General features: G+C 35.3%; 2 protein-coding genes across 2 annotated transcripts; one reads left to right on the forward strand and one right to left on the reverse strand.

Annotated features, from left to right (window-relative positions):
* Positions 1-3,986: 3,986 nt before the first annotated feature.
* Positions 3,987-9,717, reverse strand: LOC129808771 (uncharacterized). Its single transcript, XM_055858615.1, has 3 exons — positions 9,434-9,717; positions 8,579-9,349; positions 3,987-4,536 (listed from the first exon to the last, which is right to left on the reverse strand). The coding sequence occupies exons 1-3, from the start codon at positions 9,461-9,463 to the stop codon at positions 4,051-4,053; spliced, it is 1,287 nt and encodes a 428-aa protein (XP_055714590.1). The 5' UTR covers positions 9,464-9,717; the 3' UTR covers positions 3,987-4,050.
* A 3,685-nt stretch (positions 9,718-13,402) lies between these two features.
* On the forward strand, positions 13,403-15,402 carry LOC129808779 (uncharacterized). Its single transcript, XM_055858632.1, has 2 exons — positions 13,403-13,605; positions 13,789-15,402. The coding sequence occupies exons 1-2, from the start codon at positions 13,582-13,584 to the stop codon at positions 14,596-14,598; spliced, it is 834 nt and encodes a 277-aa protein (XP_055714607.1). The 5' UTR covers positions 13,403-13,581; the 3' UTR covers positions 14,599-15,402.
* The last annotated feature ends 2,592 nt before the right edge of the window (positions 15,403-17,994 follow it).

Genomic DNA, 17,994 nt, shown 5'->3' on the forward strand with positions numbered 1-17,994 from the left:
TTGCAAAAAAGTCGATTGGAGCCAGGGTTACTACCCTTTTTGGTTAATTACATGGAGTGGGTGTTCTCCTTTTGCATCCTTTTGCAAATTATTTTTTTCAGAGTACTTACAACAGCGAAAAGTACACAGCTCTCTTCGATATCCAGGTGACAGCTGCCAAATACTGATGGTTGATGAATTCAAAACGTTTCTCACGAAATATGCAGCTTCTCTAGAGTGAACTAAAATGTTATTTCGACTTTATCAAAGCCTTTGATACTTAATTGTGACACAAAATGAAAGATAAGCGTACCACAAAGAAAATTCTGTTGTTTTTCGATAGAAAATAAATTTACTAAGCGCAAAATAGAGAAATCGTTGACCATATTCAAAAAATCAAAATGTCATTTTGTCCCCACGTCAGCCGAATAACAGAGACAGTTCCCGGCCGGCTATCTACTATGTACAAACTCAGTATAAACTGAGTATAATACTTAGTACGAAACTAGTATGCCCATATAAAATACATAGTAGATTTTGTATGAAATGTCCCAAATACTCATCATTAGTGTGCGTGAGTCCACATTTATACTGAGTATACTGAGTACATTTACTTTGTATTAACTTGATTTTCCTCATTAATTTTCAACAAATTTTCCGTGTATTTTTCTAATATTTATACTAATTATTTTTCGTGTATTGGTACTGAGGTGGTACCTAGTATTTTTCGGTTATTTATACTAAGTAAAAACTATATTTTTTTTATTTTCTATAAATATTTATTATCTGAACTTTTTTTAAAATACATTTTTTACAAAGTATCCATAGTAGAGTAAACCTTGTAGACGTCATTACAGAGGACTTCCAGTAACTGATCTGCGTGTAATGGTAGTTCCGGGAATGTAGCAAACCTGGTGGATCTGGCAGAAACGTGATGCGTCTCAGCAAAGAATCTCGATCTTTTAATATTCTGGAAAAAAAATGTAAACAAACAGGACGATAACGTACAATTTTTCAAATCTAATTTAAAATTACTATGCGCAAGAAAATGAGAAAGATGGGAAATTTTCAACAGATTCTGAAATATATCTCTGTATATCACTTATAACAAATACCGAACCCTGTCTAACAATATGTGGTTTATGATTTGATCCTCCAAAACCATCATTATAATTTCTCGCAGAATTTTCTACACGCACAGTCTACACTTGTTTCACAGAACGATCTTTCAACAGAGATTATCAACAATACGACATTTGTTTTCCGTCTTAATCCCTATCATCAAGATGCTTAACTGAACGCGAAGGCTAAGTACATTGGATTCGAATGGTTTCCGGAACGAACATCAAGAAGCTTGAACATTTTTTTTCACTAAAAATGACATATATTTTTTCCTCTAATTTGTTCACGAAAACTACCACGCATACTTATCTCCAGATTGTTTTGTGTGAAAATGGACTTAAGGGGTTCCTTTTGATTGAATTAACTGAAAATAATTAATAAATTAAGGAAAACTTACCCTTTTCCACTGAGCGACGCAAATCTTTCACCATCAGACACGTCACAACTTTGTCAACTAGAGAGAAAATGGTCGACGGGCACACCGACACAGCAAGGTTGTGTAGTTGTAGGGACTTTAAACCAGAAATACAAAGTTTATACTCGATATATTCCGGGCACTTCTTCAACATAGTATTTTTTGCGTAGAGATACAACGTATTACTTGAGTATATATTTAAATTTGTATATCTTTCACGTAAATACACAATATATACCTAGTCAGTGTGGAAATTAGTACTTTCCTCACATAAATACGCTGTATATACTCAGTAGGATCTGTAAAGTCAGTACGAATAGCCGGCCGGGTTGTGCAACCACTAGAAGAACCGCTACTAAAGAAGAACCACCAGAGGAACCAACATACAGTAGACTCTTCGATATCCAGCCAGAGGAACCAATATTTAAGGAAAAAGTCGTTTTTCTGCTTTTGTAGTGGTAGTCGCCAGGATTTGAAAAAAACGTCGCCAAGATTGCTTTTTAAAGCCAATTTGTGAAGTTCACATAATGAAATTTCAATAAAAATTGGTGTTAATATAAAGAAAATGGTTTTTAGAATTAGTTTAGTGACAAAGAATTCGTTAAAAGACGTGATTTGATAGTAAAAATAGGCTAAATATGGGTCGCCCAGCGACCTTTGCAACATTTCATTATTCGTAGAAAATTATTAAAATCACGTGGAAAATCGGTGATTTGTAAATTGGAATAGAAAATTGGTGTGTTATGGAAGCAATTGTGACTATTATTTTTTGAAATGTCCGTGGCAAATCTTCGGGAAAATATCTTGAAAAAGTAATTGTTTTGCTCGAAGAAAATGTACCAACACGGTTCAGTTGTCAAAAAGAAGATGGCGGTTACTGCCCTTTTGCGATATTTCTATTTGATGTTTTTCACGTAATTTTGCACGAAAGTAAGCAAATTTCCGTAGGAAGTTCATTAAAAATTATTAAAGAAGTGACCAGTGAAGAGATTTGTGGAAAAATTCTTGTGTTTTTTTTAATGTGAAAATTGCCCTGGACAAGATAGTACGCAGACCATATTTGTCGTTTGTTTTGAGGCTCTTGAGGGCTTTTATTTAGTCGGGGGCATGACATTTCCTATGTTTCCCATATGTTTCTAGCGCGCGAAAAAACTTTTGAGTTTATTAGCTGTTTTCTGTTAGTGTAGAATGAATTAGCAAATAATAGTAATACAAAATAAAAGCCAATTTAATATAGAATAGGCAACCGAAAACCCCAAATTGGCAACCTACGTAGTTTTGGAGATATCTCGTGAAATGTGTACGAAAACAGGAAAAATTTACACTAAAATCGATTGCATTTTTCAGAGCTAATGTCACCCCCTTGTATTTAGTCATCCTGACATTCTATCTTCTCGGGAAGAGGCACTAGAAGTTCTAGGTAGACTTACGGACAATTTGTGTGCTCTTGGGAAGCCCTCCGGATACTAAAATTCATTCTATTGGATCACGATAAATGTCATTTACTCAAAAAAAAAATTCTTTTTTTCCTTCTAAAAAAGAATAAATCACACATTTTTATACTGTAAGGATTCTAGGATGGTTTCCTTTTCTTTGTAGAGGAAAAAAGAATAAAAAACTTACAAGAAACATTAAAAAAAATTCCAATTTTCTATCAGTGCTCGTTAACGAAGTGTCTTTTGGTCTCAAAAAAAAAAAAACATGCAAGTTTTACAAATTTATCTGAATTATCGCATTTTTTATACTTATTAGGCCTCTTTCAATAAAATTAGGCAAAAAGAATTCCTCAAGAGTAATAAAATTTCCAAAAAACATTAAAAATTAAATGCAACATCAGCCACTTTTTTTAGTGTTGCCAGATTCGAATGCAAAAATGACTTTTTCCTTTAGTAGTGGTTCCTCTGTTTATTCTGCTAACTGTGCTCGCTAGGAATGGAAAAGTACCAATGGAAAGTTAAAAAAAAAAATAACAGAATGGTAACAGCGCTGTTGGAATTCTGTTAGGTAGTTCATCTATCATCCGCAATGAGCGCTGCTCCTGACATTTTCATGTTAAAGTTGGTGATGTTAGTTCGTGGCTATATGGACCCGAGTGAGTCCGACAGCCTTATATAAAATACAGTAGACTCTCGCTTAATCGGTTCTTTCTCAATCGGGCGACAAATTTTGTTTACAATTTTCACGTTTAATTATGAAGCTAATTCGCTCAAATTCGCTGTAGTTCTTCCTATTTTATCGTGATTCTTTATAATTGAGCGCTTTTTGTGGAATTTACAAAAGCTTTGACGCTCAATTCGATCGCTAAACCGGATGACATTTTGCCCCATATTCCCGATTGAGAGAGAGTCTACTGTAGAAGAAGAAGAAGATGTTTGTTAGGCAAACTAACAACTCCGTTATTATTTCTGTCTACAACTAGCAGCCAGTTGTTTACACTGTGTTGGCCGGGTAAGTAAGCAAACTGTTTGACTTAGTTTTCTATTTGTTTTCTTTTCTTTTTAAATGTTTTATTGCCTCTTTTACTTTTTTTTTCACTAAACAATTGTCACAGACAATAGGCCAACAGTTTCCGCCAGAGGTCTCTTCGGTGAATCCGGAGTGCGACCTCTGTCATGGCGTCGGCGCCATCTTGTTCGACTGTGACGACGAGTATCGATGGGCCTCCGAACGATATAACGTGTACCATCGTGTCGCCTCTTTACTTTCCATTCCATTGGCGTATCATTTGTCACTGTTGCCGTCCCCGTCGATGGCACTTCATGACGCTCCAGGGCACGTCGATAGAGGCGCTCCTGAAGTGCTATGGCACTCTCAAGATTGGCTGGACTTGTGTAAATAGTCCCAGATGCCGGAAGTGTTGCTGTTGATGTACTATTGCGCACCCTAGCGGCACATTTTGCCACTTCCTGTGCACTAACTGATGTTGCCATCTCACGCTTCGGACTCTCCGGCAATTCGACATAGTGATGACCAGACGGTGGACGCCACCAGCGCCATTTGTCTATTTGACCAAGGATCACCTGTCAAAAGAGCAATTAGAGGAAGAAAGTGACAGAGTGACAGAGTGATATGGCAAGATGAATAAAACCAAATAAGAAAGTAATAAGGGGGCCAGATCGGACTGATGATGACGTATATACTTTTTGGAGGTTATGTCAAAAATCATCTGTTCGTGACTCGCGCCAAAATCTCATACGAATACATTATTTCTATAAAATCTTGGGAATATATCAAAATTATTAATTTAATTGTTTACAGTAATGACTATTTTTATCCAGTAAACTAATATTTGATGTTGTTTCTGTTTTTCTCATACTTTTTTTGCCACAAAATTCAACTGGGCAAAAATTATTGCCACGAAACCCGGCAGACCATACATAGCATGAGCAAATCGCAAATGTGTCAGGACATTCAATACTCATATATTTTGGAAAAACTCAGAATAAGTAAAATAACATGGAATTCAAAGCATTAAAATCACGTAGAATACCAAATTGATAAAACTGCCGAGTTTAGATATTTTCAACATAAAGCAAAATACTTGTAACATTATACAATTCTTCCCAGGGGCATGACGTTTCCTATGTTTCACATGTGTTTCTAGCGTGCCGAAAAAATTTTGGAGTTCATTTGGTGTTTTCTTCCATTGTGGAATGAATTAGCAAAAAATACAAATACAAAATAAAAGCCAATTTAATATAGAATGGGCAACCGAGAATCCCTAATTGGCAACCTATGTAGTTTCGGAGATATCTCGTGAAATGTGTACGAAAACGGGAAAAAATTACACTAAAACTGGTCGCATTTTTCAGAGCTAATGTCACCCCCCTGATTTTTCCTATCATACTTTTTTATTTACAATTTTTATTATTTTTTAGACAAGGACATTCCTGAATACGTTGTATTTGTGGACAACGGGCCACTGATCCAGACAAAATGCTTCTGGGGAGTGTTTTAAGTGATTAATTACATCGTTCAATATGTTCAATTATTATTATTTTCCCAAAGAAGAAAATAATAAAAAAAAAATACTTACTGTAATTTATTCAAATTTGTTTTATTTATAATTTATATAGGGTAAAGTGATATAATTTGGAATTAGTGTTACAAGTTGGACAATTCGCCAGTACAAGTTGGACATGGCTTTTTTCTGGATAAATACAGTACAAAATTTGTTTTAAGCACAAGGAACCAAATTATAAAACTAAAACCATAAAAATATACAAATAAAAATGAAGTATTACATTTATCAAGACAAAAATCCCTGACCAAATTATACCATTGTCCAACTTGTACCACTTTACCCTAAAAGAAAGAAACCGAAAGAAAATTCAACTAAAAAAAAATCAACTAAATCAATTTATCTAAGCGAAATTAAACAGAAAAAAATTCAGACTGTTAAATTCAACTTTAGAAATATTAAACTAAAAATTTTCAACTTAAAAAAAATTCAGCGGATTAAATTCAACTAGAGATATTCAGCGTAAATTACTACGATAATCGATGTAGGGTAAATATCCTAATTCAAAACCATTTCCAGACGCTTTAACTTTGACAGAAGATTCAACACACTAAGTTCACATTTTTTCTGAAGAGAATTACATAAATTTGCTCCTTGACTATTCTAGAATGTTACTGTTTAGTGAAAATTCTTTAAATCTAATTTGAAAACTTCTTAAATACAAGAAAAATACACGAGTGGAAAATGTTGCAATTGGAAACAAATTAATCCAAATGGAGACAAGGGAAAGTTTCTAATTGGAGACAATCAGTGTAAGTGAAACCGAGACGAAAGGCTTCCAAAACCTTGTTGAATTACTCCTGAGTGCAGGATTTGTTCTTATTCCTGGTCTTTTCTCCCTTTTCATCTAAAACAAAAAGAAAATCTCTCCAAAAAGAAACATATTTCCGGGGTTTCTTATTGAAGCATTTGGAGACACTTCAGAAAAACACTTTTTGTTCACGAAATTAAATTTTTCAATTATAATACGTCTCATTCAAAAATAAATACGATTTCTCCCATGGCGGATACAAGGTAAAATATCCAGTCAGCAAATTCGGTTAAGACGGACCCCAAAGATACCAAGAACAAAATCGTTCTTTAATATTTTACACAGATTGATGTGCCCATTATTTTCGATTAATAAGAGGCTCTATTTAGAGACAAGGATGCAGCTAGGATTTTAGAAAGACAGGAGCCAATTTGATGAACAATCCCCAAAAGAAATCGTTTTTTTTTCGAACGCAAAGAACAAAAGTTTCCTAAAAAAAATTGTAAAAAAGGCTTAATTAGTAGATTTTGAGCTTAATTGAGAATCAATAAAAGGAAAACAATCTCGAAAATTATGGCTCCGGCACACCTTTTAGATCAGGAAAATTTCATGAAGACGAAATTCGCATCCCTTTCTTTCTCACATGTTTTGCATATGACTATTTCATTCTTTCGCATACCAAATTCGTTTGATCGAAATTGAATTTGGTGTGATGTTTAAAAGAAGAAGAAGAGTGCAAGATAATGAGAGAGACATATACAAAGGACGTGAGAAAGAAAGGGCTTCGAATTTCGACTTAATGAAATTTTCCTGATCTAAAAGGTGTGCCGGAACCATTACGATCTGTTTTACGAGGAAATCACTGCTGATTTAAGCGATTTTGGAGGATTTCGACAAAAGGTACATGTACCTGAGTAACCTTCCGTTCCAGGAAATTGAATTTTAAGTTTGAGAATCCCAAACGATGTTCTTAGAGACCGAAAAAAGTTTTTAAACTTTATAATGCTTGAGAAAAAGAATCAATCCTATTTTGATGGATTTTAAGTGGTTCAGTTAGCACGTAATCAGATTTAATTGAATTCCAAAAATAAATACAGTGCCCGTTTCGTAATCCGGATGAATTTTTTGAATTTGTTCAACGTCTTGAAAATATAATACAATTTTTTTTTCCGAGAATTAGAATAAAAGTTTTAAAGAAGTTTAAAAGGACAAAATTAGAGAATTCTATGCTATTATACTTCATTTATTAAACAAAAACTTCACAGGATAATTCATTCTCATTGCTGAACACACATGCATACATGACCTCAAAATTATTTTAAATGTAACCGTCGATAACTCGTCCGGATTACGGCGATCCGGATTAGAGAGCGGGCACTGTATTAGCATTTATGTTTTAAGGAAAAGGGATTAAAACCACCTTCCTTCCCTTTTTTTTAAATTCTTAAGAAGATTTCGACAAGTTTTCTGTTAAAAGTAGACAATAAATTAATTTTCAAGTCGTTTTTTGATGATATAAACTTATCTTCAAAGACGAAAACACCTCACAAAAAAATTCGCGTGGAAATTATGAAAAATTTTTTTTACATGTTTAAAATCAAAAATTTAATTAGAGCTTTTCCTTGAAGAAAATGGCGGAAAATTTTGATCAAAAATGGACTCGATAGTGAGAAAAGTTGATGAGTTTTCCTTGAGAGATTCCATTTCCCGACGATTTCCGGTTTCCCCATCAATATAGATAATGTTGGTGTTTTAGAGTTTCAAAAACTCTCTTTCAAATTTGAACTCTAACCCAATTTTGATTATTTTGAGGCTTAATATGAAAATCTTTATAATTAGATATTTCCTAAAATCTGTCCAATGGAAGCATTGTAGCTCTCAAAAATTTCTTTCAAGTTCTCTAATAATCCTATTTTGAAGATCTTTTAAAATTAGATTGAAAAGATCTTAGATTTAGATTGAAAAGATTAGATTAAATTAAATGATTTTGAGTTTTTTTTTTGGAAAGCTTGGAAAATTTCGAAGAACCTAGAAGATATCACAGATAAACAGAATCACAGAATGGAATAATTGAGAATCACAGAATACCGAATTGAATTATTGAGAGAATCACACATTTGGAATCATTAGAATCATATTGGAATCACATTAAATAAAGGGAATATGGACACAAATTTTCGATCTTGAGCTGTGTACACGTCACTGGCAGTTCAATTTGGCCGACCTTATACTTGAAACATCTTGGTGACATGGTAAAATTGGAATAATGTAAAATTTTTTTGTGTGTTACCTTATCCTTTTGCACCTCAAATGCCAATCTAGCTCCACCACGATCACTTTCTGAATCATGTGGCGAACAGTAAATTGGTTCTGGATCAGTATCATCTTCTGGAATAGTCTCGTAGATGTGTTCTTCATCTGTTTGGCGTCTCATTAGGCGCAATGCATCAATTTCACTTGTAACTGTGGTCATTGTAGCAGCCGGTGATCCAACAAATGGAGCACATCGACTCACCAAAAGTGTCACAGCATTTGGATTTTCGGCAAAAAGTGATTCAGTCTCTTCCTTGTCACTAACATCGCATCCATTTACCTGAAGTATCTGATCACCTTGCCGGAGGCGTCCATCACGGGCAGCAACACTGTCTGGTGTGATATTGCTGATGTAGACTTCGGTGGGATGGGGATCAGGTGGAATTGTTGAGCATCTTGCTGGTGCTACATACGTCACAGTCAATCCAATACGTTCACTACATTCACTCTTTCGCAGTGTAACCTCTTCAATGTCAACATCATCCTCTTCAAGTTCCTCCAGTGGTTCCTCTTCATCTTCAGCCAGGACATTGGTATCTTCTTCCTCTTCATCCTCGTCCTCTTCTTCCTCTTCCTCCGTGGTGTCCGTTTGAACAGCAACAGACACTTTCCGGGGACTTCGCATTGGTTCAGCCTTCCTCTGACCACTCAGTCTCTTCTTAACCTCAACTGTGATGGGTTCATGGGCTGTCAGGAAGACCCTAATGGCTTCTTCATGGCTGAAACCACTCACATCGACGCCATTCACCTACAAGAACAACAACAAAAAAAACCATCCATAATTCATCACTCCCTCGCAATTTCCTCACAATTTCACAGTTATTCCTCTCACCTTCAGGATTACAAAGTCCAAACAAGCCATTTCTGGCTAATTTGCTCCGGAAACAAACAAAGAAAACACAGCCAGAAAACTACCTCAAATTATACTCTCAGAATATTCCAAGAGCCGGAGATTGACATTCCATTTTCAATATACAAAAAAAAATGCCCAATGTCTAAAACTCTAAGGCGACGAAGATGAAGAAGAAGAAGAACAAGACCAAAAATTCCGGAGTCCATAGGAAAATTCAAAGAACATATTCCATTCGTTCCATGGAATTGTGACACATTATCAAAGAACACTCTTTATAGTGCAGAATAACAAAACACTCTCTGACGATATTTGAAGACATAACGGGTATTTTTTGAAGTATTAATACAGTTATAGCAGGCCTGAGGTAAAATAAAAGCCGAAGAGAATTTGGTGGTACCTGGTACCAGTTGGGATTCTTTGAAGTACCGCGAAAATTCACGTAGAGAAAATTCACAAGAATAATCCTTTTAATAATTTAGTTGAATACAGCTATTTGGGTTAATTGTAAATACTTGACTCATACTCTTTTGAGTTGTCAAAAAATTCAGGAATGGTTTAAGAAAAACCCTTTTGTACAATAGTATTTTGGTTAATAAGGAATGCAAAAGTATGTATTGCAAGAAGGGACACGACCTGCTAATAAGGATAAAATAGAAAAGAAAATATTTTGTTTCTGGTAGGTGAAACCGACGCACAGTGAGGAAGAATACCCAAGAACCTGGCAAAAAATGTTTTATGGCATTTTTGCATTCTGAATAGTATGAATAGTATGATTTATTTTCGAATAATTCTGCGGAATTAATACTTATTTGTTATAAGTTTTATCTTAGCATTAGAAGAAAAATATTTATTTTTTAGTATGAAGACCTTCGAATTTTGTTTTGTAAAATTCTTACCATTCTTGATTATGCAGTTTAATGATCTTTTCTAACTAGCTGTTTCTTTTTTCAAGGACAATATACTAGTTTCGAGGCATTAATGATAATCAAACATTTTAGAGAAAAAAATAGAACATTACCGGGTAAATGATGAGATCGTGATATTATTTATTCTAAAAAAAAAAATGGAGTTTAAGTTTTCCTCTAAAAATTGTCTTTTAGCATTAAAATGATATAAAAAAAAAACCGTTATTTGTAATAAATCAAGTTTTATATAACAGCTCCACACACTTTTAATACAGAAGGAAAACTCACTTCTTAACTATTTTATTTTATTAAAATAATATCATTCAGTCTTAAGGCGTCTACACATTGGGAGCAATTTTCGTCAAAAATTGCGTTTTTGACAGAAATTTGACGTTTCCCCCTACAACGCTGCAGGGAATTTCCTTCAAAAAAGCAATTTTTGACAAAAATTGCTCCCAATGTGTGGAGGCCATTATAGTAATAGTAATATTTATTCAATCACAAAAATAGGGTTCATCCCTCTTACAATTGTGATAAAGAAAAAAGAAAAACAAGTTAAAAAACAGCAGCAAAAAAAAAGGAAAAATAAAAATAAAAGAACAATTTACAATAGTATAAGAAAGGTAAATGAAAATTAAATAAGAAAAAAAAATCCAATAAGTGTTCTCTTAAGATTCAGCCTGAAAAAAGCGTCGGATGCCATCTGCAGACCTACGCAGATCACTTGGAACGGAGTTAAAAATAACTACGCCCTTTACAAATAATGACCGGTAAAGACAGTCACTCCTGACCTTAGGCACTATGAGTCCCCGAACCCTGGCCGAGCCCCCCCTAACCAGAAGACTCGATAGGTACTGAGGACACCCAAATATTAACAAATTAAATAGAAAGAGCACAGCTCTTAAGTTTAAGTGTGAAGTAAGGTCACAGCCAATAAATACATTTCTATGGGGAGTGATATGGTCCCGGCGATTTAAGCCACAGATATACCTGACACAATTATTGAAAGAAACTGTTAGACGACGGATGGTGTCACTATCCGCCGAAAAGAAGAGTTCTGCCCTTGCTCATATGAGCAAGGACGGAAGAAAAGCGAGAGTCAGTAGTGATCTGAATCTGGCTTATAGAGAGAGAACTAATTACCACATCATCTACATCTTCAGGCTGAATCTGAGAAAGTAAAGAAGCATCATTAAAATTAACCCTTAATAAATTATCAGACGAAAAAGTGGAATTCAAAGAATTAGAGAGGGATGACCCACAAAATAAGTTCAAGTTCTTAGAGCAGTTCACAGCAGCAGGCAAGACGTCATCAGAAAAAGTGCTGCCGGATAGATTAGCGCCTAGATCCAGATTCAAATCGTTCGCAACAGCCACGGTAGAAACATCCAATGAGGGGCACTCAGGAGAATTACCGGAAAACGGGGCAATCATCAGCATCAGATCACGGTCAGATGAACATGACTGATCATGTGGAAGACAAACCGTTGAGTGACGAGGAAGCCTCAGTTGCTCCAACATGGTCCTGCCCGAGGGCCCCAGCGGACTTCGCGGCCGTAATGGGCTCAGAAACCGTATCGGGCTTCGGAGCAACGGCAGGATTCGGGGCCGAGGTGGGCTCAAGTCGCCCACGAAAAAGATCAACAAACTCCTTGACCAGGATTCCCTCATCCCAGAAATCATCACTCAATGCCTCCTCAAATTCATCAGGACTAAGCCCAACCTTAAAAGAGCCCACTCGTCTATTGGCATCTCTTCGGACAAGGTTAATGCACACAGGTTTGCGTTTAGAGGTCAATCTCGATGACAAAAAATCCCTCAACATAGCTGCAGTGACATCTCTTGCGAGTCGAGAGACGAAAAGCCAGCGCAAGGGGGGCATGGTCACCGCAGGCAGGGGATTGTCACGTTTCATTCGACCAATCACAACAGGAAGATCCCTGCGGGAACGAGAGGGCTGAGTATCCTTCACAGCATCCAGCGCTGGTTTAGGAGACACAACCTTTGGCGTTGGTTTAGGGGGCACCGGTGGGGCAAATACGTCCAAATTCCAGGGTCGGGACACATCATCAGATTCACCAGGAACCGTAGAGCCACGAAAATCCAATGTCGAGGGCAATGGACCAGACTGATATATAATATAATTACTTTTTTTGATAAAACTAGCAGGTTCATAAAACTATCGCTAGGGGCGCTATTATGAAAAAGAAGATTTTTCAATTTTCTAAGTTAACACTTCGTAGAAGCCTAACTAAAAGTGTGACGGAAGGACCAAGTGGCAGCCGCTGCCATATATCGAATTTTACATAATATTTTGATATTTTTACTTATATTTAAAGATTTGGAGCTTTAGTCAGTTCTTTTCTGGTATCTGAATCAGAAATTTCATTTCTTTGGGTACTGTATCTAAAGATTTTTAACCATTCGATGTTTTCATCTTTATCAGAATCATGGCGTCAGGGAAAGTGGTCTCTGCTTTTGAATGCGGCAGCCTTTGAATGTTTCAATTTTTCTCTTATTTTTCAAAGCAAAAATCATACTTTATGAACAATAGTTAATCCTATTAACTTTTTTCTATTAACTTCGCTTAACAAAATGGATTTTTAGCTTTGGGAAATAAGAGAAAAATTGAAGCATTCTGATTTTGACGCATTCAAAGGCATATCACTTTCCCCCATAATTCTTCTCAATCATTTGCAAAAACACTTTCAAACTGTTCTTTTAAGGCTTTTACAGTTCTGTCTCTTTATATGCACACTGTCTATATGCACAGCTTCTGTGTCGGTTGCATTCAAAATTAATTTGTTTACATTTTGACAAAGTAATAAAGAAAATTATTTTCTTGGTAACTAATTTTTCTCGTTTTTAATTATCTTAATTTTATTTTTTTCTGTCTCATATTATTGTTAAAATAACACGGGGAATTCTAGAACAATAAAAAAAATAATAATGTTTTAAAAGAAAGAAAAAAACCGTTGGGAATTTCAAAAAAAGTTGTGCATATTCAGAGAGAGAACTGTCAAAAAAAGTACCCAAACTTTCCGTACAGAAGTAGGGTTTAAAAGCCATTCGAAAATCTATTTCGAAATACTTTTGCACTTCTCATTTCATCCGCGTGGTGGCTCAAAGTATTTCCTGTTCGAATTTCGAACTGTCACAAGTGTTATTTTTTTTATCAGTGATGAGTGTTTTAGTAATAAAATTCAGAAAACTGGTGAAATTATGGCAAAGGAAGTAAGAATTAATGTGAGTATATTATAAATCAAATAAAATAACTTTAGGGAACAGTATCCAAGAAAAAAATCCTTATATTATATAGTCCTGCTAATATATTTTAAATGTTTTCAAGTAGTTGTAAAGTGAGGTTATTGTATGATCACATATAGCTCAAAGAAAATTTTTTAGAATGCAATTAAAATATTTTTACAGGACACCTTAATGGCCAAGTTCATTGATGAACTGTCTCAGAATAAAATAATTTGGAATAAGAGGCATCGGCTCTATGGTAGATCTGACATACGGGAGAAGGCTGTTCAGACTCTCGCCAAAAAATTACAGATCTCACGCGAAAAAGTGTTGAAGCTCAATGACTATGTCAAGAAAAAGTACCACGATCAAGACGTAAAATTAAAGATTAAGAAAAGCGGAGGGGAACCGAATGATAGTTTGACTGAATGGAAGTGGTATGAGGCTTGTGCATTCCTTGCCACCGGAAGGAGTATCGCAAAAAACACACCACAGAGCCAAATAATAGGTCGGAAGGCTCTTACAGATATGCAGAACTCAAGTGTTTCGCGCGTAATTCAACACGTTGTGGAGGATACCCGGACTGAACAAAATCTCCCAGAAGTACTTATCGAACATCCCGCTAATGATTCATCAAAGTCCCAAATGAGTCAGCACAGTTCCTTAGATTCAATTACCCAAAATACCGACGTTGTATTTTCAACGATTTCTCCGAGATATGATATTCCGGAAGCAAGCAGTTATGAGTCTCCAGGTCCTTCTAAGACACCAGAAATTGAGCACGATTCTACATCTCAATTGAGATTTCTCTCCGCATCACAACAGTCAACGTCCACTGTAACTTCAGCGATACAAAGGCGAGAGACACTGATTAATTCAGTAATCTTTGCTATCAGATCCCAGCTCCATACCTCAGATTTTTCAGAGGAGGATCTCGTCGATTTTCACAGCGATGTGATCCGATATATAATCAATTACAGAAATGCAAAATAATGAAAAACTTGAAACATTTATTTTTTCTCAACTTGATGTTTATTTAGTCTGGATTTGAATTCAAATAATCTTTGTAAATGTTCCTTGCCTGAATTCCGCTTAATGATTGGCGTCCTCGTAAAGCTTCCGGATTTGAATCAAAACCATCAAAACTTTCGTTTGGTGTAAGCAATGGAGTATCATTATCCGCAGTTTTTTTTAATATAATTATGAAGTGTAACGCATGCTTTCACTATTTTTTCTGCATTTTTTTGATGAGATTCTATTTCGCCTCTCAGAATCCTGAACCGATTTGCAAGTATTCCAAAGGTCCTTTCAATAGTATTTCTGCAAGTTCCCAATCGCTTGTTGAATAACTCTTTGTCATACTGTAAATTTCTCCCGGGGTATGGCCTCAAAAAATGTTTTGAAAGTGGATATGCTGCATCTCCTGTTTTATGAATATGAAATCTTATAACATAATTGTTGCACTTGATTCACAAAGTACATAGGGGAGGACGAGATCGTTTTTTACTTTAAGAAAATATTTTAAAAAAATATATATTGGAATTTACTAAGACCAATTTCACAAACGGTATGATAATCTTAATGACATTTTTTTATAAAATAAATTCAGGAGTTTTTATCCGATTTGTTACTGAGCACTATGTACTTGTTCATAGCCATATAATTATTATCAGCTTGTAAAGTTACCCTACTCTCGAAATTACCACAAAAAAATCCAAATGACATTATCATACTTTTGTGGAATTCGCCTTTCTAGAATCACTTGCAACTAAGAAAATGGAAAAAAGGCAAAGTTCAACTCAATAAATAAAGAAAACAGACCAATTAAAAAATAATTAAATTCTGTATCTGAATTTGGTAGAGCTTTGGACGCAGGCCACACGATATCATCGTTGTAGAAAGCTGTCCCAATGTCAGACCATGCAAATACGCTACTATCACTCTGTGATCCAAAGGAGCCGACGGAAACGTAGATAAAATCGCATACCGCATCACAAATTCCCATTAAAACAATTGAGTGGTATCCCTTGAAGTTATAATAGGTTCCACCGCTTCCAGGAGGCTTTTGGATTCTGATGTGCTTCCCATCGACTGCTCCACAACAATGAGGGAAGTTGTGAAGGGAAGCAAACTTCTCAGCCACTACTTCCAAGTTGATTGGCCATACGATATATTGATTTGAGAAAACACTCCAGATAGCTTCAGAGACTTCATTGACTATTCCACAAATCGTGCTAATTCCTACTCTGTATTCTGCATACAAAGTTGGGAAAGCATCACCTGAAGCCAAGTGACGGAGAGTTATTAAAAGTCTACAATCCGGAGGAATGGGTACGCGAAAACTGTCATTCTTCTCAATTAAAGGACGTATCTTTTTCGCCAAGAAATCAAATTGCTTGTTGGACATACGTGTATATGCCTTAAACTTGACCGCTATAAAAGATATTCATAGAAATACAATTTTTTATTTGTACAAATCTAGGATTAATAATCACCTTGCTTTTTTAAGTCTGGAATAAATGTCTCCCAGAATCCAAATTGATCCCTGTCCTGAAGTAGAGGATTCACGTAATATCTTCGTCTTTGGCGTTGAGTGCATCTATTTGCTTCGTGAAACAAAAACTGATGTTCAGCATCCGACAACAAATCCCTGAGGAGTACCACAGCTTCACAGTGTCTAACATAAGAAGTGTAATCTTGTTCAGTTGGATAATTTCCCTGGTAATCGTTGAGGAACGCCTTCAGTACAATCTTCGTATGGTGTATCACAAATTTGCAAAATTCTCTGCTCTCCTCGAGACTTATATATTCAACTTCCTTCTCAGCTAATTGATTTTGGAAGATTTGGAATGTCCTGGCAAATTCTTGTGGATTTTCCTCTCCGATTCCGGGCACAATATCACTAGTGATAAATTCTAGGTCAAAAAGGAAGCGATCCTTTTCAACTTTTGCTACTTCTGACCACATTTTTCTTAACTTTTTACACCTTATTTACTTTTTTCAAAGTTTTATCACGATATGACAAACAAATAGGGTTAATGGCTCCGTTTTCGAAATTGAATTTGAATTCTTCGAACATCAACGACTTTTTGTGCAAATAGAGCTCCATTTACCTTTCATCCAAGACACTATTGGAGAATCAAAATCTACTTGTGATCGGGCTCAAACTGTGCATATAGAGAGACAGCACTGTACATATTATCAAACAAGAAAATTACATCTCGAAAACTTCAGACTCTCATATAAAATGCATATGGCAGCAACTGCCACTTGGTCCTTCTGAGTGCAGTTTTTTGTTTTTGCAATATATTTACATTAATATTTAATTTTTATTAAAAATTTTATAACGAAAAAATAGCTAGATAAATTCTGCACGCATTCAATCGGGCCTCCAGGCGAAATGATATTTTCTTCAATATAAAAAATAAGATTGAAAAATAAATTGACAGCGGCTGCCACTAGGCTCCTTCAAAAGTGTGAAGAACTTTCCATTTGCAATGATATTTTCTTTAAATTTCTTCATATTTCTGCAAGATTCAAGTAAAAGTGTGTTTAGTGAACAGCTATCCGTCTTCCAACAAAGATATCAAGAAGACAATTTCTTATTATGAGAGTTTTTCTTTCTATTATGTCTTTTTGGCGCAAAAATATTTATCATGGCACCGTGAATGAGCGGGATTAGTGTTACTAGCACAGCTATCTGCAATTTCCACAGCGGAACCAACATTTAAGGAAAAAGCCTTTTTCTGCTTTTGTAGTGGTCCTCACCAGGATTTGAAAAAAAAAAAACCGTCGCCGAGATTGCTTTTTAACAGTTGGAAGGACCCTAGTGGTACTACTTAGGGTAACTACTTAAGGAGTGCTTAGCCGAAAGTCCTTAATTAAGTAGTTGGTGAACATACTTTTTATGTCCTTAAAACAAAATACTTAATTAAGGACTTTTACAAAGGCCTTAATTAAGTACTTAGTCTTAAGGCTGAGTCATACCGTATTAGTTTGTCTATTCGCCACAAAGCGCTGACTTTTGTCTCATTTTCGTATATTTTTTTAAGTAGTTGAATGTTCTACAACTCCTTTGAGTTAAGAGCTTATTATGTACTTTATAAGTACTTAACCCATTCAGTCAATGTACTAGAAATACTTGAGATAGAAAGTTCAAATTTTCGGATTAGTTTCCTACAGATTAATAGATGATTTTTTTTAAAAGAAAAAAAAAATACCTATTAAAGGGGCGCGGGGATTCCCTGTCAAACACACGTCTTAACGGTCACTAAATTTAAATTCTGTGCATTAATTCATTACAAATTCTATTAATTTAGGTAGAGTAACTATCCAAGAAAACAAATTGGCAACTGGAATTTAAATCCAGAAAGAGGAAAGAGACCAATT

The sequence above is a fragment of the Phlebotomus papatasi genome, chromosome 5, assembly GCF_024763615.1.
Source record: "Phlebotomus papatasi isolate M1 chromosome 5, Ppap_2.1, whole genome shotgun sequence".
In the NCBI taxonomy this organism is placed as follows: domain Eukaryota; kingdom Metazoa; phylum Arthropoda; class Insecta; order Diptera; family Psychodidae; genus Phlebotomus; species Phlebotomus papatasi.

Bases quoted from the DNA above. Each gene is read 5' to 3' on its own strand.
- LOC129808779 (XM_055858632.1), top strand. From the start codon at position 13,582: ATGGCAAAGGAAGTAAGAATTAAT. The intron at 13,606-13,788 runs GTGAGTATATTA...ATATTTTTACAG, and splicing joins CAAAGGAAGTAAGAATTAAT to GACACCTTAATGGCCAAGTT.
- LOC129808771 (XM_055858615.1), bottom strand. From the start codon at position 9,463: ATGGCTTGTTTGGACTTTGTAATCCTGAAG. The intron at 9,350-9,433 runs GTGAGAGGAATA...TTGTTCTTGTAG, and splicing joins TGGACTTTGTAATCCTGAAG to GTGAATGGCGTCGATGTGAG. The intron at 4,537-8,578 runs GTAACACACAAA...CTCTTTTGACAG, and splicing joins TTGAGGTGCAAAAGGATAAG to GTGATCCTTGGTCAAATAGA.